The sequence below is a fragment of the Malurus melanocephalus genome, unplaced genomic scaffold (genome assembly GCF_030028575.1).
Source record: "Malurus melanocephalus ecotype Western Australia unplaced genomic scaffold, MMel_1.1 scaffold_5, whole genome shotgun sequence".
In the NCBI taxonomy this organism is placed as follows: domain Eukaryota; kingdom Metazoa; phylum Chordata; class Aves; order Passeriformes; family Maluridae; genus Malurus; species Malurus melanocephalus.
This window is the reverse complement of record NW_026623237.1, coordinates 6,678,051-6,703,456: the sequence shown is the minus strand read 5'-3', so window position 1 is coordinate 6,703,456 and position 25,406 is coordinate 6,678,051. Positions and strand designations below refer to the sequence as shown.

At 36.8% G+C, this 25,406-nt stretch overlaps 1 protein-coding gene across 1 annotated transcript in view; it reads right to left on the bottom strand.

Annotated features, from left to right (window-relative positions):
- The window catches only part of BABAM2 (BRISC and BRCA1 A complex member 2), a 163,030-nt gene that overhangs the window by 16,648 nt on the left and 120,976 nt on the right, over window positions 1-25,406 (bottom strand). Inside the window, exons 8-11 of the mRNA XM_057371164.1 lie at window positions 23,938-24,037; window positions 21,935-22,005; window positions 20,396-20,478; window positions 5,860-6,013 (exon numbers count right to left, since the gene is read on the bottom strand). Coding sequence (XP_057227147.1) covers window positions 5,860-6,013; window positions 20,396-20,478; window positions 21,935-22,005; window positions 23,938-24,037 — 408 coding nt within the window. The remainder of the gene's footprint in view (window positions 1-5,859; window positions 6,014-20,395; window positions 20,479-21,934; window positions 22,006-23,937; window positions 24,038-25,406) is intronic.

The window sequence follows — 25,406 nt, the reverse complement described above, 5'->3', positions numbered from 1 at the left end:
CCTAATTAAAAGTTCTACCTGCTTTACCTATTATATCTTAAAATCAAAATAATTCCACTATTAAGTTTTGCTGGCAAATCAGCTGCAGAACATGCCACAAGGACAAGCACAACACGAAGTATGAACAAAATGTAGTTTTTTCCATTTTCCTTTCTACTGTTCCCATATAATTCTGATCAGCTGACACTCCCAGAGAAAATCAGAGTTTTGATTTAATGGTCTATAAAATCAAATTAACTTCTTTGTAAGCTTCACACATCTGGGTCGCCACATCTCTTTTTGTTATGGCTGTCACAGTGTATTGGCCCTTTTCGGTTCTGAAGAGAGGCCCACCAGCGGCAACAAAATGTCAGTTTTACTCGATTTCAGGCAAGGAAATCACTTATATTCAGTTTCTGATGTACAGTTATTGAAAGCCAGAGCTAAATGAATGRCCCAGCTCAGTACGTCAGCCTTGAGTTGTACTTATGCCGCTGCTCTTCTCCAAAAAGTATCCTCCGAGTCTTGCAAATGTTCAAACAGATGCACACACACCTAGGGAAAAATTATGTCCCCGGGTTTTATGCTTCTGTTCCTTGCTCTCATTTTTCTAAATTCCATTTTAAGTTTAAGGTAACACACAACAGAGACAAAGACAGTAATAAAAAAAGCTTTGTGAGGTGAGTATATGTAAAGCGAATAAGTTAGTTTTCGGAAAACTGCTCTTTAAAGATGATTAATGTGCATGAAAAACACATAATACAGGTTAACACAATTTGATACTTCTACAAATAAGCAAAGAAAAAAAACTTAAATACAACCCAAAGAATAAAAAATATTTATTACTTTAATTACACCTATCAAGGAAAGAAGATTAAAAAAAGGGTGCAATATTTACATGTAAATAGTGAGATTCATGGCAGCATAGCTGGAAATCAAAAGTTKCATGAAAATTGTGAAACTTGTTATTTTTAAAGAATTTGGAATACAGTGATATTCTGCCTAAAATGTGAAAGAAATCTGAATAATAATAAAAACATGGATGAGTTGAAACTGGTAAAGTCAAAACTAAAAAAATTAGGGCACTCAAAGTTTTCTGAATACAACAGCAAGTCTTTGACAGACTACAGCTTATATGTCTAAACAGCAACACAACTGTCCTTTTTTCTTTTTGAATATCACTTTATTAGACTAAGAAATGCATTTTTTGTACATAAATGTAGTTCCAGAATCACAGAACTGTTCAGGTTGGAAAACACYTTTAAGTTCATCGAGTCCAACCACTAACGCATCACTGCCAAGCCCACTACTAAACCATGTCCCTAAAGTGCCAAATCCACACACCTATGAAATACCATCAAGGGTGGATTTCATTTCTTCCCTGGGCAGCCTGGCTTGACAACCTTTTGGTGAAGAAACTTTTCTTAATATACAGTCTAAACCTCCCCTGGAGCAACTTGAGGCCATATCCTCTTGTCCTATCACTTGTTATCTGTGAGAAGAGGCCAATGTCCACCCTTCAGTGGAATATGAGTCACCCCCGAGCCTCCTTTTCTCCAGACTAAGCACCCCCAGCTCCCTCAGCTGCTCCTCATAGCACTTGTGCTCCAGACTTTTCACCAGCTCCACTGCCCTTCTCTGGACATGCTCCAGCACCTCAAGGTCTTTCTTGTAGTGGGGAGTTCGATGATACACGATACAGATCATCTGATTAGATGATACTCAAGGAACAGTATTGCTGAGGCTGAAAATGCTATGGCCCACTTCAGCAGCCTGACACTTCCTAAGCGTGGCACGCTGAGCACACACTGGAGCTGCAGCCATGCTGGGGATACACACACGGCTTGCACAAGACGTGCCTGCGTATAATCTGAAGATGCACTTGACCTCATGGCAGAGCAACAGCCAATATACAGCTGAGAGCACTTGAGCCCTTTTAAGCTTTCACCCTCTGAATGCCCTAAGGGATATATAAAATTTACAGCACATTTAGCAAACGTTGAAAAATGGCCATGGACAACATTGTTATTCAGAAACCTGTTTTATTGGCCAACTAGGAAAGAAAAAAGGGAATATGAACTCTTGGAACAGCTTCTTATTGTGATACCAGTTTTCCATGCTCCTGCTATTTTTGATAATGAGTAGGTGGATTTATGTAGGATAAAAGAGTAAACCGACTTTTAACTTGCTCTCCCCTGAAGTATAACCTAAGTCTACAGAGCAGCACTGGGTTGGACAGAAATTGGGCCAGAGTGCATCTAAGAACTGAATTTCATTTGTATAAACAAACAAGCTTTATTTACAGTATTCCTTCATAAAATCCCAGGCTTCCAGTCTGCATGTTCTTTAAAGACTCCATTTATGTACACTTGAATGCCTTTTTAAGCAAAGAGACAAGAAAGCTTTCCCATGGAAACTGCACAGAGATGTTTTATTTCACACGTACACCACAAACAAGGCTGCTAACTTTCCATAATTTACTGTATTTTCTTAGGCTTGCCATTGTATTTTAGGACCAAATCTTTTGGAGAAGCTGCTTACGCAGGAGGCCACAGACATATAAATAAATGACCTAAAAGAGGCAAAGCCTGAGATACCAACTGAGAGGAAATGGCATCTCAGCAGCTTGTAAGGAAATTTTAATGTTTTTGGTTTCCCTGTTTCTAGCTGGAGGAACAGGTTAAAATTTTGTGTTAGTTGAGAAACAAGCAATCTGGAGGYAACTGGAATCACATTATTAAATCAGGACTTGATTCATCCTTCAGAATTAAATAAAGCCAGTGGGCAATCCCTGGGCTAAGACAATAGCAAGCTTCAGTTACCAGATGCTATCTCTCAGTGAGGAATCTAAGTCAGTGCACTGCAAAGGAGTCCAGTGATTTTAAAATCTGCCTAAGAGGACACAGAAAATGAGAGCTTGACTTCATGGACTTCGTATCAGACAGACATAAATTGGCCCAATCACTTCAGCAAGACCATGAGCAGTTCTTGTCTCTGAATAAAAAAGATCCAGCTAAACTGATACTCTGATTTGAGAATTTGCCTTTTAGATTTAGGTGTTATGTCTCTAGGTGTGAATGCCTACAATCTACTTTTATATGTATGCATTTTAGGGGACTAATTTTGCTCCTACCTATAGTTACTACTGATTGTCTCAAGGCTGCAGCAAAGGGTAATTCCTAACTTCAAAAGAGATGCCTGATTCTGCTGGGGGCTATGGAGATAAGTGAGGATACCAAGACTTTCAAGTTTAGTCCCTTCATTGARGAAACTGGATGGACTCATCTCTTTGGAAAAAAAAAACCAATAACCCACACCAAAACAACCTTGGGATAAGGCTGGGCACAGAATCAAAGTCCCTTTGAAATGAACTTAGGACAACTCTGTCCATGAGTAAGCAGGCTGTGTTGAGATGCAGAAAAGAGGCATGGCCTGCCAAAACTAAGGATGAAGAAATCTGTGACTGATGCCATTTCAAACTTGATGATGCTTCTACGGTTGGTGCAAGAGCAAGCAAAAGCTGTCCTGATGGTGTCTTTAGCTCCAGTGAGGAAGACAGTGTACACTGATTCTCAAAGTCTGAGAAGAAGGTTGGAGAATTTGGTCAGATACTGGAACACCAAGTGGGAGATCCTGTGGCCCTAGAGCAACAGCCAGGAAGATAAACAGTGATGTTTTGTCTCAAAGAATGCTARGAACTTGGGAGACCATTTTGCTAAGAGGGAAAAAGACTGTATATAAGCAAAACCTAATTGACAGTATTTAGAAACACAAACAAGTTGTGTCTGATTTAACCAGGGCTAAATTTACTTCAGCTGAGCAGAATGACATTGTTTCTACAGGGTAAATCATGTATCCTTTTTTTCTGTTTCCATTTGGGAAGTTTTCCTAAACGTGGCGTTTGAACTAATGTATTTAATTAGAATGCTTTCCAATATATCAACAGGAAATACATATTTGGTCCATAACATATCTGTGGTAAAAATGAARTAGAATAAGAAGTTTTTTTGGTTGTGTTGAAACATACTAACCTATTCTAAGAAGCCCTAGCAAATATTTTAAACACTGTTTGCATAAGATGCYCAATTGTGTTAAAAATCTTTCTTAAAATACACTCACACGTATCATAACATCATACTTTTCTTGATACAGATTTATTTATGGCATGTACTCAGGAATCACTAGCTGTTCCTGCAAGCAAAGCGCTTTTAACTGGAGCAGCTCCTCTGTCTCTTTGCAGCTCAATGATTGCTATTTCAGACATCTCAGCACACTGTCTTCCCCCGCTTCTCATCATCCTTCTCATATTACGTATCCAGTGTAAACTTAAATGCAGAGGCTCAAACGTAAGAGTGAATAACCTCACCAAACGTACATGTGATAGTAAGTGTACACATTTAGTGCTTTTTAAGAGAACTGTTGTAATACTTCTAAATTTCAAGTGCAGGGCAGAGAAGTCCATTTGTAAACACCCACACAAAAGTGAATGCACTTAGCGGAAAGCACATAGGTACTTGTAAGTTTTCAGCTACAAAAGAAATGCATTTTGTAGTACAGTAATAAAAAAAGCCACACTAATGAGTCCAGTTATTGTTTCTCCTTTTCTTTTTTTAATAAACAAAATGCTCATAATATTCTGTTAGAGAAAAGAAGAAAGTACACACACACACATACATAAAACCATATTTGATCAAGAAATGCTGCTCCTATAAACAGTATGGTGACAAAACTAAATAGAAGCAAAACATTTTTTGTTACAATGCATCAAAATCCATAATAAAATGTTTCTTGATGTTGTCCATATAATTTGAATTATTATAAAAATCTACAAATGCATCAGTCAATTGTTGTTTGCTTCCATCATTTCTAAATTACAGTCTCTGACCATGCCACTCATTTGATTTACTCAGCCTGAACTATTTTTATTTCGACTCTTCTTTATGCATATTTGCTGATTTAATTTAATCTCCTGACTGTCATTCAAAACGTTCATCCCAATATGCCTTGTGATTTATGCAGTTTGATGCTTTTATATGCTGAACAACTGATAATCAGACTGCTTAAATCTCTCACTGTTCTGACATTTTTACACTTTGCAAAATCAAAACACTGCAGCAAGGCTGCTSCCCGTATTGCCCTGTTCAGGTAAAATCTGTTCTGCCTCATGAGAAGACAGGGACAATATCTAGCTTTGGGGGCACCACTGCCTATGGCAACAGAATCTCTCAGTGAGGCTGACCTGTCATCATTAACTAAAGGGATACTCAGCCCAAAACCAAGGGCTTGCAGAAAAATTGCGAAGGAAGGAGACAGAAATTCTTTGTTTCCAACAAGAAAAGCAATAAAGCAAGAGATACTCAGATTTTCAGATAACTTTCTCAAGATCTGATAGACTGCCTCCTGTGCTGGAATGGTTTGCTCTACCTCCTCCTTTCTTCCATGTCTTTTTATTACAGCCTAATTCCCTATCTTTCAGGTTTTTCTTCCTTGCTCTCTCCATCTCACATGCTWCCCTTCAGGAATCCACACAACCTCAGGGAGTTACCTTGACTGACTGCTACCATGCAGGTTACTCCTGCTGGGGGCTATTTCATCTACTCAGACTGAAGTTCTCYGGAGCAGAGACTGTCCCCACTCTGTGCCAATACAAAGCCTAGCAGAAAGAGCCTTCCATTGTTCAGTCCTCTGGCACTACTGTAATAAGCATGATTAGTAAAATATCTGTCTACACTCATCTACAGGAACAGCAGGACTGTATGAGAACAAGAACAGGTTCAGCTTTTGGAACACTGGAAATGTATGGCTATATCCATGAAATTTCTACCCACAAAGACCATGTAACAAATGGAATATTTAGTAGGAAASAGCAATCTGACTTACTTTGCTCTCTTGGCCATTTCATTGCCATCCCATCGGGGGCTGTACGGGTAATTCTTCTGGGCCTGGGAGTACAGCTGGCCACTGTTGGTGAAGTGGTAGACGGACTGAAACGTGAGGGTTGGTTGGTCTCGAGGAAAGTACAGGGGGAGGTCAACTGTAATTCAAAAAGAAAAGAAAGTAATAAAAATACACCAGTGTATTTTTTTATTTTTTCTTATTGGGAATGTATCAGACCATTCTATTATAAAGGTCTCTTATAAAGGTTTAAAGGTGACAGAAAAGGAGAAACTGGTGGTTAGTTCTATAACATCCTTCTGCATTTCTTATAAGTAATGATTTCAACCCRTTGCTGTATGGGACACTTTACCAAAACACTTCTGTAAAGTACACAATTTTTGAAAAGTTTAGCTAGTGTATTGCTACATTAATAATAAAATTTGCACCAGGATTATTTTGTTATTAAAAAAAAAAAACACCTTTTATAGTGAAATCTCCCCTTTCAAAAATTCAGARAGTACATTCTCTTATGCTTTCCGTTCAAAAAACAAATTTATCTTATTTCGGCTTTAACCAATACATTTCATTGTCCCCATCAAAAGTATTATCATTCTCATTTGACATCTCTCTGTGTCCTGAAGTGGTCAAATGATTTGATATAGAATATAGAAAGATTCAATCACATGAGCTGGAAAAGATTTCAACTTGCTGTCATCTGCTAGACAAGAAAACACCCACAAAACCAAAAACACACTGCAAAGTCATTAATACCAAAATATCTCACTAAAAATAAAAATCAGAACCTCTTAGTTCCCTTTGCTTATCACTGTCTCATGATCAGCTAGGTCTGGTGGAACAATAGTCTACAACAGTTAGAAACTGTGTATGCTTTCATGGTCAGAATTGGTTTTTAACTTTACTTTTTCATTGTTAGAATTATAGTTTATATTTTCTAGGTCTATTTTTTATTTCAGAAGGCTTTAGTTAAATTGAGTTATGATAAGAGATTTTAATTACTTGTATTAAATGTCTAATCTAAAATCCAAATTAACACAGGAATGTGCACTACTTTTAAAGGTGTAGGTTTCATTTATAAAGCATCTATAACTATACTTTTTGCTATCCTCCAAATCACATTTTTGAAATTCTGCACAGTGAAAGAACACTGCAATGGAATTGTACTTTAAATACTTCCAAAAATTCCAGTACTTCCTATGAAATCTCTCCTCACAGACTTAACAGCGTAAGACAGGTTTTAGTTGCCAAATTCCAYGCTATCATCCTGCTAGCTCCTTCATTTTATCTATCACATCTAAATACTCAGATATGCATCAGCTACACCGTATCTCCCTTTTCCCTAAAATACCCTCCAAGGCGTTTGTGGCCATGAAGTATGCTAAATCAAATGTGCTATTGCAGCCATAGTCCCAAAATACAACAAATCCTCCCGTGGAGGACAGKGCTTGCTCAGTTCATGACCCAGTGTCTGAGCCACACGTGACAACTCCCAGAGTCCAAGTGACTCAACCCACACAGCAGCTTCCAGCAGATATTTAAGCACTAATGACATGGGCAGAGTTCTGCTAATTTGAGGGCAGATTACTGCTTTAACAAAGGTTAGATTCAAAGATTGCTCTGTCGAATTCCTCTTTATAATGTGATTACTAAATAACAACCCTGAAAAACATTGGTGTAATGTGGTGATTTATCAGCAAGGAAGCTKTCTCCTCCCCTCACAAATGGTGTGTGTGCATTGGTCTCTGAAGGATTCCACCATGGAAAAGAGTAAAGAAACAAGGAGACTGATACTCTATTTTAGTGTTATAAATATACTACTTCAGCTCTGAGTGCTTAAACTGTTTCTCTAGTGCATCTTTTTCCTTCTTAAGCACCAACTCCTTAACAGAAACCAAGTCTGTATACTTTTGTCTTTCATAACTGTGTGAGAGGAATAACAAACTTTAGCAAAGCATTCAAGTAATACTTTAGTCCTTGTACTTAACTTTTTAGTAGAGAATTTCTAACTTCCATTAACTTTCCCTTCAAAACTCCCATTTACACAACGCAGGCAGGTGGCAACAATTTTTTCCCTGTTACCTAAAACTAAAGGTTGGCTCTTAAGACAAAGTATCTAGCAATAGGAATGCTGTTTAAAATAGATAATCAAGGCAGTGCTCTCACTACAATGACACCTGCATTTGTTATGAGGAGATGCTACCAAAATATATTCTATTAACCAAAACCTCTACAGGAATTTTCAGGAATTACTTACATTATAATCTGATCACATAAATCAGATAATCAAAGTAGATTCAAAATTGTGCAATGCACATCTGGACAACAGCAGTATTACCCTGAACTGCAAATAGAGTTTTGAAAAAWTTAACATGCCTTTGATTTATAACACTACCCTTCACCTAAAATTGCCAAACTTCCAGTTTTCTAACCCAAGTGTTCCCTTAGTACAAGGTGTGGATGAGTCCAGACCAAACAAAAAAACCTGTCCCTAATTCTGGAACACAACCACACCTAAAAGACCAGTAAACAGGAAATAGCCTTGAGTTTAAAGTGTTATACTTATCTCAAGGTAGCCAGCTATTATTTCAGCTATAGGAAAGGAAGGCAAGAACTTGCTTCCGTCCCAGTGGATGCCYGTCCATTGACACTGTTAGCGCAGAGGATGAAAAAAAGAAGCAAATACCATTGGTAATTAATGCTGGCAAGGTGTGTTGGACATGAAAGGCCAAATTCTGYTCATCGTCACACATGGCTTGCTACAGAAAACTTTTCTTTTTATCTGGTCATGTGCAGGTAGTCTGAATCTCAATCTGTACATCAATACAAAATCAGATCTGCTTTAATGCAATACCTGAGGTGACAAAGGTATTGCTGTGATTACAAGCAAGACAACATTCACACTTAGCCATGAAAAATAAACTGATCACAGTTAAGAACAATACATGAGTGTTGTAAATTAACACCTGAACTAGGCAAACTGTAAAAGCAGTCTTGGTTTGGCATGCTAGTTACCTAAGAACTACAAAAAACGTATTCATGTTGAATACAAGTACTATTTCCAAATAACAGCTGACTCACAAAGTACCCTGGTGATAAGTCTGCAGAAAATAAGCAGATGACTCATGTCTGTAAATTCCTGAAAGTACCAATAGACCCCTTGCTTAGTCATCTTTTGCTTGGATGCTGGGTTCACGAGCTCTGTAAACTATAATGAGAGATACAGCTCTTAGTAGGACTCTCTCTCCCTTTTTTCCTCTGTTCTAAACAGTGCAAATTATCTCCCTAAAAATAACTTCATCTGCGTAAGTGAGTCACTTCAACTAGCAAGCTTATACAAGTCATGCAGTTAAGCTGTAATATTTGGTTATGAAGGTAAAAATGCTGCTGTCAAACTCAGATTTAAAATGAAAATTATGTCAGAGGAAGTCCTATTTACCCCTTCTCTCGCAGAAATAGAAACATTTCCTCTGGAAAATTTAAACAATTAGCTCATTCAGGAAAGTAAAGCTTTCTAATTTAGTTCCATGCTCAAAGTAATTTAATCCTGATGATTTCTTACTTTGGCTCTCCTAAGTATCACACTGTTAATGTAAGAGAAACTCATAGAAGCAGACTGAAGAAAGAAGCCAGTAAAACACTTCTTTCTCCTACATTAMAATTTACAGATCATTTTTTAAAAGTCAATTTTTAGACAGCCATAGTGTGGGGAAAATCATGTCTTTATGCAAGCTCTACATGAGCAGAACTTGGAGRGCTGTTTATGGGTAATTAAGCATTGAGTAAATTCTTCACTGATTGAACCCTAATTTTCCCACACAGTTCACAAGACGGCAAAAGAAAAAGGACTTGCTTGTTGAGAATGAGTCATGTTGTAAAGAAACTTAATTACAGTTTATAAATAGTTGAAGTTGCTCTCTTTTTGAAACACAAGAAACTATCTAGAAGTAATACACAAATTTGCTTCTCTTGACTTAGTTAGCATTTAATGCATACGTATATTCAAAACAGATATATCTTAAAGCCAAAATCTTGGTTTACTGGTTACTAAGAAACTGTGCAATTCATCTGTAAGGTTGAATTGTTCATTTTCTTAAAAAACAGCAATCTGAGGCCTGGAACAGGTTGCCTATTTTGTTAGCCTTATGTCAACGACTACAGAGTTGGTTTTGACAATCTTATTAACTTTAAAATAGTATCTTTAGCATCTAATTTTACAACTTGTTCAACAGGATATGAAATGCGGAAGGAATGTCTCAGAAAAAGTATCTACCAATGCTGCTACAGTTTTCCTGAAGGTAAAATGCTCAAAAGAAAAGGGGAGGTTTACCACAGTGTCCTGCTCTCCACCTTCAAGCATTGGAGAAAAAAGATGGGAACCAAAACCATRCTTGAAAAGGATGCTGACCATTAAAATATTTCAAARCACTTAGATGGTAACATTTAGAGAGCTTTCCACATASTGTTCCCCTGTTCTAGGGAAAAGGWTTGTTTACCCTTKGTATGGCACTGGATAAATCTAGRTATTTGTTTTCACAAAAGCCAACATTTACTCACTGAATGAATCATTTTAAGGCTTGGATGCTACTCAACTGGTTATCTTACTAACCTTTGGGGTGCTTGAATCTGCAGCAGTTTATTGCACCTGAAATKTGTTTTGGACTCATGAACACTGGCTGATCTGGATATTTTAYTGTTGAGATTTCTACTTCTACAGGATTTCAYGGCCTGCACAGCCTTAATTCAATCTCCATTTGCTTTGCAGAGCAGCCTTCACACAGARGATATCACAGTACTGTTTCCAGTTTCTAAATAGTCCTAGGCTGCACAGGGCTGGCCAAAGGAGATTGGATTGTTCTGAATTGCTCCATCTGAGAGTCCCTCTCTCTCTGCATTTATTTACTTCACAACACTGAAGTCTTGCTCCAATTAAATGTGTTCATTTACGCATGAGCTTTTCAATGCTATGTTTCTAACCATCGTAAGAATGACATTAGCTACAGAAAATATTTAAAAAATGGTTTCACAGCAAATTTATGAGTTGAGAGGTTCTTTAGGGATTCCAGATCACGAATGAAGGGACAAGTAAAGAAGTGTCAACCTGTCTACTGATACTGAGAAGCAGCCTGTGAGATGCAGYTCTTCTGAGACTTAGTAGTAATGATACTTTATGCAAACACAAGTGTTTCCAATGCTGACTGCCATTCTAAAGGTATTTTAGAATCAATGGACATGTGAACAGTTTTGTTTGAATTATTTCACCAGAAAAACAAGAAGGATACGCCAAACCTGAATCTCCAGAGAACATTGAAGAATCTTAGCCTGATAGTATCCGTYCTCTTCCCAAAATTCCCTGACTCACTCCTTACTTATCATCCAGCTTTGGCGAGAGATTGCCTCTGCACTCAAGTACTTCTGATGAAGTAAGTAATGGAAACAGGAAACACATATTCCAGGCTCCAGAACTGCATTTCTGTCTCTTATTAGTACATATTCATCATCTTTCTGCTTGTTCTTTTTTTGGTTCACTGAATTTCACATTCTCTCTGCCTTACTTGCAATTGAGCTCACACTGCCGGGAAAAACAGTGGATTTGAATGCACTGCCTCAAAYTGAAAAGTTCATTGAACTCAGAGCTCTGCAGTTTTCATGTAGATGTGAATTCACAGTGCAGCTTGGTGGTAACACATACACGGTATTATATAGTATCACTTATGTATCTCTCATGCTTTATTTTGAAAGAAAATTTCTATTTGATTTTCTGACATGGCTTATCCTATGAGACAGCTCTTTCAGACAGCCTGTACAATGGTGAAAAATCTTTACCTAACTTCAAGAGGAAAGACCTTAAGGGGAAATCTTAAGTTCTTACATAAAAATTCCAATGCAGAAGGCCTTTCAGGAATCATGTTGATTAYTGTACCTACAGAGAAACCTGAACAGATTCAGCCACAAGCATTTTGGGGACTGTACTSTCTAGCACAAAGCTCCACAGGGCAGGATTTCAGGCTGTTTTGCCTAGTGAATCTTTCCCTGACTCGTACGTCCTGAAGGCCTTTAGCCTACATTCTGCTGGCAAAAAATGAAAGCGGGAACTTGGCTCAAAACACACAAAGAATTACTGAATGCCACAGCTATCCTGCTTTGGTGTATGATGATTTATTCTTGCAAGAATGAGAGAGCAAGGATGACAAATAACATATCAATGGCGTTAGCAGGGGACTTTAGGTTAACAGAGAGCAGTCACAGGAATTTGAATTTGTTAAACGTTATTAGGGCTGACATCCCTTCCAGAGAAAAACAGGTTCTTTGCAGGAAGATGCTATTTTGAAATCCACATTTCAAAATTTCAAATCTGAAAGGAAAAACCATTTATGGAATTTTAGCTAAGACACTTATGGCATTTTGGGTGTGTTGGTAATCACAGCTGGTTTTGAAATAATTAGGTCTGCCCTTGCTACAGGAAATATCCACCCCATCGGCAAAGTCAACACTTGTATAATAAATKAATAAGATGACTTATGTACAAAATACTTCCAAATAAATACTATGAAAATACAAGTAAATACTCTTTAAAAAGAAACAACTATTTTTTTTTCTAACTGCATCAGCTATGAATTAACAGAACATAAAATACTAAACAGTAAAAGACAAACTGCTGTAGGCAAAATGGAAACAATGAATTGTGAYGGATTAAACTATTCCGACACATTACAGAGTAGATTTGTTTAATTAGCTCTCTTTGTTTTGGTTTGTTAGTTGGTTTTGTCTGTTTGGATTTTTTTTAAATATAATGTAACCCATTTTCATTTTAGGAGGACTGCATGACATTGCTGTATCCACCTTGTGGTTATCCTTCCACTGTTAATGGGAACTACAGTACAATCTAAGCACYAATGGCAACTAGATTTATGATTACAATTGTTTTGATTTGCTTTGAACATAGGCATATTATATGTTGTAAAAATATGCCACATTTTTATTACAACCTGTMACTTTTTTAAGTATACTCCATCTTTCATACTAACCAGCATTAAAAAGAAATTATAAAAATAGTTTACATAACTTAAGTTATAGTCATGTGCTGCAGACAGAGTATCTAATAATTTGTTCGGTTTTACAGAGGAACTAAACAACAAATCAAATCAAGATATTCTTCAAGCAGTTTCCRCCTATATGGTTAAAGACCATGCTAAAGAGATGTGACTTAACCTGAAGCATCTTAACATCTTCTTGCTTTCAAGTGTCATCGCCCACCCCACTTACATCACACATGCATTGGACTTTTACAGCAAGACTGGAGTACCTYCTAAAAATATCCTCTGGAGTATCTCATAGAAATGGCATCATGACCTCACAGGTATTTTCTTTCCCTAATTTCTATAATCATACTTTTCTTAATTAAGAAAAAGGCTTCTTATTTTTACTTCACCAGCCTCAGCTAGTTACTCATATTTTGCTTTATTTTTACTTCAAATTCTCAAAGATCTTCATTCCCTCCTCCTTCCGTTTCTCCTTCCTTTTATTGTTTCTGCTGTTACAGTTTCTATAGTAACTTCTCTAAGTGCTGATGAGATTGATGTTGCTAAAAGCCGTYTCTTCATCTGAATTGTTTGAAGCTTGAAACTTAAATGCAGTTGCAGTTGTTATGGGTGCAAAAAGCAAGCCATGCCCTTTCTTGGCATAGGCTGGTGATCACTGCAAAAAATATTCCTCTGCTTTCTAAGCAGAGATACACTGCTAATTGTTGCAAGGTTTTATATTACTTTCGAACTGGACAGGAAGACTTCTAAAGCATGTTTTTACCTGAAAAGCAGATGTGCAAAAACATTGTCTTCTCTCAGCAACGTTTTATTAAGATTATGAGGCTTGCAAATAAGTTGTTTTTCCTATTTTAAATGCTGCGTGGGATTTGAAAGGAAGCTATTTTATTTCATTCTCACCTGTGAACAGTGTGACATTATCCTGCAGGTCAAGAGGAAAATTGCTGACACACCTGCTGTCCTGTTCTTTYAACCTTTGCTCCATGCAGGGTTACAGCTGTCACATTCCAACCCAGTGTGATCCTGTCTGACCCAAGGAGCCAACTAAGCCACTCCAGAGATCTTTAACTGCAGTCCAGGCCCATTGCATCTTCCCACACCTGAATATCACGATTATCACTTTTACTCTTGAAGCCACCTTCCACAGTTCTGAAAGCTTATCCTTCTATTGCTTTTTAATGACCTAAAGAACTACTTTGCAGAACATATTCTTTTAAGACATGCTTTCTAGATCACCAGCCATTTTTGGGCACTCTTTTGGGAATGCTCCATTTAAGGACGATGTAAGACAAACAGCAGGATCACACCCCTAAGCTTCAGGGAGCAGACTTTGTTCAGGGATCTTGCTCTTCCCATGGAAGTCTCTTATGAGATAATGGTCCTGGTGACAGGATGGGTCCATGATGACCTCCTCCAAGCTGAAGAACAGTCTATCCTAGTGAGAAGAAAGGCAAACACCAGCAGCAGGAGGCTTACATGGATCAGCAAGGAACTCCTGATAAAACTAAAACAATAAAAAGGAATCACAGGAGATGTGGACATACCCTGAACATTCAGAGACAGGACTGGGAAAGTCAACTGACTTGGAGTTGAATTGGACCTGGAGTTGAATTGGACAAGGGCAGTTAAGGACAAGAATATGGACTTCTACAGGAACAGCAAAAGGATGACAAAGAAAAGATGGGACTGCTGCTGAATAGGCCAGGGGAACTGCTGACAAAGAAGACAGAAAAGCAGCTTAAGCACTCCCTCCTTTTCCCATTCAGACATTTATACATGTTTGTGACCAGTTCCATCTCTAAACCAAGGTGTATTTCTTATTATTGCAAAAGAAATTATATTTATCTATTTCATAAAAGGTATTCAGCAGCTGCCTTTGTGTGCTATTGCTAGGTCACATATGGATTCTTAGAAAAAATTTATTTTGGTGACAAAGTAATTGTAATTGCGTAGAAAGAGGAAAGAGGGAAGAATGACTCAGRAAAGGTTTCTTACATTGATGCAGCTCTTATTTCTAGAAAGTTCATAGCTCTAATAATCCTGTGGTGTTCTGTATAATCATGTTTCTTTTCTGAAAGCATTACTTGGTACTGAACCCAGGACTCATCCATGAAACTCCTGATCATAATCTCCCTTCTGGACTGAAAACAAGATACTTGCTTTCTACTYACTACTATGAGCAATTTTGAATTTGCTGTATTTCACACCTTAAAGCAGTTCTCACCTTAGAGAAAAACTATCTGTGAGTTAAGAAAGCATGTAGACACAAGACAGACATGAAGTAAGAAGAATAAGCACCACAACCAGCACCCAGGTCCTCCCCTGTCAACTACTTTTTGTGACCTAATTACTTCTTTTCAAAAACTGAGTGGATAAAATAGGATTATATCCTTTTTCCATGTCAGATACCTTTTTCTGAGAATTTTAATTATATGTCATATACTTGGGCACATTGTAGTCATACTCTCTCTCTATATATATATCAAGTAAGAAAAATCAACAGTTCACTTTTCTGGAAAACGCAATTTTGTAAGAAGTTGTTACAAAATCTTTCAGTCCATTTGTTAAAGTGCTTGTAGCCACTGGAAGAAYGTCAATTAATGTCTGCAGCAATATACTACAGTTTTAAAAGTGTGGAAAACAYATGCATTCCTCAGAAATTAAGAAAGTAATATCCACAGCAAAACGACTGCAATACCTTGCCAGTCGACCCAGATCAGGCCATCTATAAGATTATTTTAAAGCCCAATTAGTATCACAACTGTTGTTTCCTATTTGTTTCTGTCCATACCAAGTTTTATGAACTGCCTGCTRTCCATTCTCCTTTTTTCTGCAATTACAAATAGGAAGCTGCAAATAGATTGTACTGAGTGACATAAGAACAAAATGAATACAGAGAAACAGAAAAAGAGGAAAAGAAAGCCACTTTTCAGGTTCGCTTGCATCCACCTATATATAAAAAATCTTATTTGGCTTATGTACAAGTAAACACCCAAGGTGGAATCAAAGGAACAAAATGTTAAAGTACTCTTAGTGTCAAAAATAAAAAACACATTCCAATAAAAATTTCAAATTAAATCTAGTGGCARTATGCCTTAGAAATAAAGGAGAAAAATATGCCATGGAGAAAAATGATCAGCAAAAGACTCCTTAATTTTCCAAATGCTACAATTCAGTTCTGTGATTTTCTCCTGTCTATGCCTATGCCTAGTTTAGTGCAGAACCGTGTGCCTGTGACTCAGGCTACTTTTCTATCACACTGCCTGATCCACAGCACTGTAGTTTATCTGCACTTTTCGTTGATTTCAGTCAGCAAGAACACTTCACTACAAAGGGAAATGTCASCGAGAATGCTTTGTTTGAGTGATTGAAACAATGTACAAAGTTTTGGAGAAACCCAGCATGCTCAGGGTATATTTTGCTGTAGGCAGAACATGCYCTCAGGAACTCTCAAGACCAGATCCAAAGAAATATATGGAAACAACTAAAAGTACTGAGTCAGAGAAGTCTGCCACAAGAAAGAAAATTCTCTGCTTACTCCCAAGCCTAAGTTCCAAATAGCTTTTGACTTTCTCCAGCCACTTTTACATCACTGGAGCTTTGTTAAATCTCCAGTTTTTCATTTAAGAATGAAATGACAGCCTTATACAATATTTACAGACTGTTTTGATCAGCATTGTACTTCTTACTCTAGAYTCCTAAAACATTTATTTTGTTATGCTTGGCATTTCTGGTGAACTATCCTACTTTCCTGACAGGACCAGATACCAGCTTGATATTCACATGGTCATTTTCTCTTTTACCTTCTTTAGTTTTCAGAGTCATAAATTCCTGTTTTTATTTAATGGACAATGAGAAGAATAAAAAGACAGCACTATTCAAGGAAGTCAAAACACCTCATTAGATAAAAGCTCATAGTAACAAACTAATGTAAATATTCCACTTAACACTTGGCCTATTTTTTTTAGGACATGGCTCAGGCAGACATGGTTATTTTTTTCATATCTTTCCTTGAATAGATTGACAAACATGTGCAGACAGCAGTATCCAAACAGGAGTGCATCAGGAGATGGCCTTGATAACTTCCACAGGTTCCTTGATAACTTCCAGAAGCGGTGTCCATCCAAAAACTGATACTCATAGGTGTAGTTTCCTCTAAGCCAACTAAGGCTCTAGGTCCCTTGCTTGCTTCCCTCTTCTGTTTCAAAACTTTYTTCTTGCTAAGGTGCTGCCTGTTTCTGATCTATCCTCTGACAGAGACAACCACCAAACTGCACAGACACGTAAAACAATGGACAAAAGGCTACTTCAGTTGCCATTCCCACAGCAAAAAAGATCATCAGTTAAACTCGAGCTTTTATATGACCAGCACTTTGGAAGTCCTGGGTCAGTGGCATTATTCACACAGAAACTGAAATCCCTTACAGTTACCCATGGTCGGTTCCAGCAAATGTTTCCACCAACTTCACCTTGACACATAAACTGGAAATACAAATGCTGGCAGCCTTCAACATTTTCCATCCTCTGATGTTGTTCAGTAAAACAAACCCTTTTCAGTTTAACGTTTGTCCTTTTCAAGACATCTTAAACAACAACTAACAYAAGAAGTGTTTCATTTGCTACTGCAAACTGGTCCCACTTCTGACAATCTCTTTAGTGTGATTACCTAAAAATCTTCCAGGATAAAAATTAATCTTTGAAAAGCCCAAATACAGATTGCTTTGGAGTTCTGTTATTGGTTTATACCAATAACTCTACTTAATTCATAATTATGTACAGATAATGTAACTTGTGTTTTTATCTAATATTGATCTGGTTATAGCAATAATGCYTGGACTCGATCTTAAAGGTCTTTTCCAACATAAATGATACTATAATTTATATATGGTACAATACATAGACTGTATACAGAATATGAGGAAATATCTGTCTCCAAAAATTAATCATAGCTGATTTATAAACAAGAAGTGAAAGTCTATTGAAAAGTGAGCAGTTTGTTGAAGTTTACTWACAAATCTTCATACTGAGACTTAGTCATAAACAGTATCAGTATCAAGAGCAGTAAGCTTGATTAATGATTTCCTTTCCMATGTGGATGCACGAATCTCTCTAAATGTTTATTTCATCTGTGCTATATTTGAAAGCACTTGATTAATTCTTAAAACTAAACCACTAAAGAAACAGTTCCTTTAMCTAGTCTTTGATCTTATATAATAACTCCAGCAGCTTTATTAGTCTAATGATTAAGTTTGCAACTAAGTAGCTCTTCGGTGTTTTAAGGTAGACTCTGCTCCTCATTTGCAACTACAGCACCAATAATTTTTTTTGAGCATATGAAGTTGTTCTAAGGATATTTGGCTTCAGCAATTCAGAACTATTTTTCTGTTTCTCTCCTCTTTAACCCAGTTAACTCARTAAAACTATTCTGAACAATTTCACCCTATTTCTAATGTTTTTTTTGCTTCCTAGTGTCCAAACAAGTTTGAAACTGAATGCAAACAGTTGCAAAATAATGCCAAAGTTATTTTTGAAAACTCTGAATTCATCTTCTAAAGGAAATACGATGCATGTTAGTGTTTATAAATCTCACAACCTCAAACCTAGAATTTAAACCAAAATTTAGATGCCAGTAAAATTTACTATGGCTTCTTTCATGTGATTTGCCACAGTGCTTGCTGTATACTGACCTATTTATTCTCATCTGAATACTTTTATCTACATACTATAGTAAATATATAAAGTAGAATAGTTTTCAACTTATTGCTATCTCTCCCAGACATTTTATTAGATGCTTGCTAAATATTCAACCATAATATACATAGTTATGTCAGTGGTTAAGAGATGAAAGCCTACATTACTTCACTCAGGAAATGAAGTTCAGGTTTCCTTTCATTGCAATATCCTTCAGTGCATGGAACAGAAATGCTTTTGCAGTGAATTGTTCAACAAGTGAGTGATGCAATGGCTTACACAGCTAAGCCACTGCATGATTTCTAAGGCCACAGGGTTAATACATAGTGATAAACTATTCAGTTATAATTGTAGCTTTCATGCCAGTTTAATTGAATACTATGAATATTACAGTTAAAACCTGCTCTGTTATTTAGCAGAAATTTGAATTTTGACTTCCCTGAAATCTAAGTGATTCAACATGTATTAAGGTATTATTATCCCACAGCATAAATCAAATCCACAGGAATTTTAACATTGATTAAATTAACCCAAATATGTTGGGGAGTAAGAAAGGYAGGAAATCTTCAAGAAGGCCATACATAAAGAAGACAATTGTCCAATGACCAGTTCTCAAATGTAGTTGAAATGTAAGTAAAGACTTCATGAAGATAACTTTCCCTAAGATACAGCTTTAATTCTTTTTTTCCTCACAACACAAATAATAACAATATGATGGAAGTGCATTAATTTCAGGTTTGAGATTTCCAGATCTCTTGAGGTCATTAATGTGTGGYAATCTTAGGTGATATAAGGAAAGGGATTAATGAGACCATTTTTTATGATCTCCAATGCAATAGGGAGTGAAGGACTTCTCTGAAGAATGGATATYCCAACTGCTTTAAGAATTCTGGGACAAATTTATACAGTGTCATTCAGACAGCATTAGTTTTCCACAATCAAAAATTATGTAATATGAAAGTCTCCAGTGCTAGAATGCTAACAAATGCTAACTGATGCTACAGCTGTCCAGATTGCAATGTCATAATTTTAAACATAAATAAGAAATGTAACAATCAAATCTAAAGACCAAATTGACTGAATTTCCYCAGATCAAAATACCTTTTGATACCTACGAATTTCACCTTACCACAAAGAAAAACAGTAACTTTAACATAAGATAAAATGTAAGAGGCAGTATCAAAGCCATATTTACTAATTTCCACTTAGAGTAATTCCCATATATTTAAACTTGAAAGCAATGCAATTGTTATTTAAAAATTTTATTTTTAAAATCATATTTTAAGTTACAGCAAACYTATAGATATTTTTAGGACAGTTCTGCCCACAAAGTTTCAGTCTAGGAATAATTTTGGATCCTAATGACAATATKCTGTTATTTTTTATGTAATATACTTTCTCTACATTTTAGAGTTTTTATCAATGCATTAATTCCTGACAGTTACTGATGATTTTACGTATTTCTGGGTTGAGTATAAGAACAGTCCTCATCATTGATGCTTCTGAAACGCCAAGTTACAACAGTGAACTGAGTCAAATTATCAGAAAACATTCCCAGCACACTTCTGACACTCTGTAAAGCYGACATTTCACTATTGGTGTTCATCTTCTCCTCCCCTTCTCCAAATCCARTTGAGATTTTGTGTTTTCTAAGTCACATCAAAACCAGATTAAACACTGGATAAAAATACCTAAAACTTTARAATTGTTTCCTATGATTGTACTTTTCCCTTTTGAACTTGTATCTTCAAGAGGATAGACATTTATGCCTGAGGCAAAGTGTTACTCACTGTGAACAAGGAAGCAAAAATCTTTCCACATCAGCAACAGAGTAAGCTTTGTGAATCCTTCTGCATCATATTCCACCACACCACTATSAACAAAAAAACAACAAAAAGTGAATACAATTTTTACCTTCTAATAATGAATAAAGAATATGTAAATTTTGTATAACAGGGATTATTTTTATTTGTTTGTTCAGAAACTTCCAGTATGTGTTTTGGTTATTAACAGTTACAATTYTCCATCTAATTGTAAATTAAACTTTTAATCTTAATAATCTTCTTAATTATTCTGTGGTATTGTAGGTCCTTACCTAAAGAAAGGCCATTTTCAGTTTAAAATACACTTTTGAATGGAGACCTCCTACCACACCTGCAGTCCTAAACCGGTAAAAACTGCAGACACACAAATTCCCTGTATCTTACTCAAATTAAGGTAATTTATTAATTCTGTAGTAAATGAGAGGGTAAAAGTGAAAATAAGCAGRTTGGGAAAAGTTTAAATTTGAAAATTGGAAAGATTATATATAAAAAATACAAAACATGAGTTCATAACAAAAAAATTCCATATAGAACACTTGTTACACAGATGGATTAAAAGTTTCAGCTATCAGAAGCTGGTATCTCTAAATCTCAAGCAGTATCAGAACTCATGAGCCACAATGCAATTGCCAGGTAATCACAGGCACACCTGGCCATTTCTTAACAGTTTTCCCAGGAAAGGAAATATTTTGTCTTGATAAAGACTGAGCTTACATTGACTGTCATATGTTCAGTTCAAGTCACTGTTACCTATTTGTCACTGTATTAAATTTGGGTGTATGATAGAAGCCATCTGTTTTCCTTGAGAGACCCAAGACCTGAAGGGCTCCTGAACATCCATGTCACTGGCATCATCCCTTAGAAGCAGAAACCCCACATCACCATTAGATAAAGGCTTGGACTCCGGCTCGAGTCAGAATTTAGGTGGAAAAAACAAAGTGCCAACCTCTCACAGTGCCAAGGCAGCCCCGATTAATTGATTTGYGAAGCTAATGTATCATCATGCCTGGACATGGACCTTTCATCTACAGGAATGCAGCATGATCCAACAGCCTCTTCTCTTGAGAGACAAAATACTCGTTGGTGGCGGGAACAGCTGGTCTCCCAGTCCTGCCTTTATGCCAAGCAGGTTTTTGGCTCTTGCAAGGCTTGGAACCATACCTGCTTCCCCATTTTCCCACCCCCACCACTGCCTATTAGTCTAAGACCCCTCAASTAATTTATTCAGAAATGAACACATTTCTTCTGCACAAGAAGAAAATCCCTACTGTCTCTTTTCCATCATCACCTATTTTCTAGATAAATCAGATTGGCAACTGGCACAGAAGAGAAATAATGCTGAACTACTTTACAGCACTGCTACAGAGAAACAATCTATAAACATCATTCAGTGAAAAATGACTGGATTTCATCTTATCYAGTGGACAGCAGCCACACAATGACAAACCATGTGCAGAAAATGAGTTTTCCTCGAGCTACAGAAATATGCATCGAAAGAAAACTTACGTTCCAAAGTGACTCAGGAAAGCTGCAATGTACTCTCTTCTCTTATGGTATCCCTGAATMACATATTGTACCTTAAAAAAGAAAGAAGAAAGCAAATTCAGAGCTATAAAAACATTAAGAAAGCCAAAGCCCAGTTTGTCATATATTTCTTGTTAAGGAAGATTAAAGTTTGGCATGGTAATAGTTCTGAGTCCTGCATTTAGTGGGATTTTCCTAAAATGCCTTTAAAACAAACTCTGAATCTTTCACACAGAATATATTGTAAAGAAATCTCTTCAATCACTTCTGAGTGAAATTTAATCTTGCACAATAGATTGAAGCATTGTTTAACTGCACAAGACAAAGACTGAAAGAAAGAAATGCTCAGCCTTGCCTTACTGAAGTTTGAGTAGAAAGCTGTGATAGGCAAATCAGTTATCTGAACTGACAGCAGGCTGAGTGTCAAAATAACATTCTGGTTATAAAAGAGAAGAAAAAATTAGATGTCTTTCACAACTGATCTTGGGTGTTTTCTGAAGACTGCACCTCCAACAAAATCTTCTGAACACTAAGCTCTTTCACTGGTTTCATGCTGACTCAGGGAGCCACCTACTCAACTGCAAGCATCAGTTTCTGAGGCATTCTGGGTTTTGAAAGACTTCCATCCTAGCACAGACAAAATCCAACAATACTAAATCTGGAGATTTAAGGCAAAATTCTCTTCACACCCATATATGTTTTCTTGTTGATTTGAATGGCATTACTTAGGAGAAAAGTGTGAACAAGGTTTGACCCATAACACAACCAATGCATGTGTAATCAGCTACAAGGACATCTGCTTTACAACTGGTGACTTGGAAGTACTTATGGTGTGGTTCTATATGCAATTCYCTATGCAAATTCCTTTGCTTTCCGGAACAAAAAGCAACATTTTAGGAAACTTTTTTCCCCCACCAAACAGAACAGGAAGAGTGTATTCTTGGCTATGCAATACTAGAATTCCTTGGCTGGCAAACGCTTTCCTAAAATTACTGAAGAAGCCTTGATACAACCATTGCTGAGAGGTATCTTGTATAACTTAAAGTTAAATTCTATTTATAAATTGAAACATTTCATTTTAAAAAACACTACGATTATTTTGAAGGCTTTGTGKAGGATCTGAAATGTTATTTCGGGAAGAGGAAAACATATGATAAGTTTGCTTAAGTGACTTTGTTTAAGAAAGGATAAAAACAGTCCTGTGTACTTGCAGATTTTAAAAACAGAAAGCAATTTTAACAGAAAACCACAACAAAAACAACTCTAATGACAGAGTCCAACATAATTATGGAAACATGTTCTGAAGAACTTTTTCTAAAAGATAAAATAATTTTCTTCATTTAGACAATTGAAGGTAAAAATAATATACAAATAGGAAGTCTGTAATAGGTAAATTTCTGGATGTTGACCCCTAAGCCTTCTTTTGAATATTACATTTAAATAATGGAGAAACTTTTAAAATACTATAATCACTATTTTTTGTTTAAACAGTAAACTAACTGGAACACAACCTTTTCAGCAGCCTTAAACAGCTATTACTGTATAAACATCCAAAGAAACTGCTGATTCAATTCATCTGGAGGAGACATCTGAGAAGAAAAATCATGGAAAGTACTCAAAACCTACAATGACAACTGGGGTACGAGAAGTTGCAACCAGAAAAATAATATGCAAATTACACATATGTATTTACCAAAAGACAGTATACTACAATGCAATGTTGTACAGTGGAATAACATTTTATCCTAAATCTTAACATGTCGCACTAAGAAAAAAACTACTCCAGGATCTGATCTCAAACTCACTTGTTTATCTAAAGGAGTCATTCTATTCAATGTCCTGCTTAGGTGCTCAGCTCTTATCAAGAATGWACTCCCTGTGTAGTTCAGCCTAAGTATGCCTTGCTTAGAATACCTGGCAGAAGAACAACGATGTCTGTGGAAGAGCATAAAGGAAAGGAAAATTGATTGTCTGTACCAGCTTACCTTGTTTGTTAGCAGCTGGCATACTTGGGGTACATAGTCGATGAGACAACCTCCACCAGGAAAGGCTGGGATGTGAAGGGCAGATGATCCTCCAAGCGCACTAGAAAAAGAAGAATTTAACAGTATGTTACATGTGCAGTCCCTGGGATTTGAAAATTATTTCTGCACAGTCCTCCTTCCCTATGTTATAAGTTAGACGGCCACAAGGAAGTGTGATAATAAAATGTATTGAGTGACACCATCTATAAAAGCAGGTTATACCATGACCAACTGTAAATAAGCCACTTAAATCATAAGTATCACTAAYGTAAAACATTCTCTCAGTAAAAAGCTTTTGCATTGTGAACAGTTCTGTTTCTTAGCCCTCATCAGCAACATGTGGAATATTGTAGTTCAGATATCTCATTAGTGTGGGAGGACTTTAGGTCCTCAACTATTCCAAAAACCACTTTCAGTCAAACCAGCTAAGAATAAAATAACTGGGGCTGAGGAGTAATAGATGACCAGATGCAAATATCAGTCACATCACCTACTCCAGTTCTGGACTTCCCAATAGAGCACAGATGTTAACCTACTTGATCAAGGGAGTAGTGGGTCAGAAAAATAATATTAGGTACAGGACGATGTAAGAGGGATGCTGAAAGAAATGGTTTTGTTCAGTCTTCAGAGAACACTGCAGAGGAGGAATAGTGAGGAGGGAAGTTGAAGGCACATTGATGCCTTCGATTATCTAACGGAAAATTATAGAGACGATGGAGTCAGAGACTTCTCTAAAGTGGAGCTCAGTGGTGTTCTGTCCTCAGAGGTGCTCAAARCTCAGCTGAACAACTGCTGTGAGCTGGCCCTGCACTGAGGAACTATTTCTTGCCAATCTACATCCGTTTGTGATTATATTCCATGATTTTATGATTTTGTTCATCCCCAGTAGGAAATAACAAAATTAAGGATATTAACTGTCCATGCACATACTGGGTATCTGAATGGTAGGAATCCACAGAAATAAGGTCACTTCAGTGATGTATTTAGGCAGCTTAACCATTTGCCTTTATCAAAGGATAGAAGACTGAAGCACACTTGCTATTACTCAGGATAATGGCTTCTTTGGTGTGGAAAGATCTGACACTTATTTAAATCAGGCTGTATAAGGCAACAACTAGGTGAAGTCCATGCTACTTTCTTCGAGCAGTACTGACCTAAATCTTTCTKTATAGTCCCTTACCAATCTAAAAGGATATGAATTTGCATTACACACTGTGGATTACATCATTCACCAACCATCCAGAACCTCCTTGGGCACCATTAAAAAGCTTCAAGAGCTAAGTTATTTTGTGTGGCCTCCTGTTTATATGCTGTTTCCATGACAAATTACACTGGCTAGAAAGAAAAATTCTTCTCTGCAAAATAAGGCTCTTACCCTTCAATGGGATCTGGCCTTGTATTTTCCTCAGTATTTGATAAGAAATCACTTT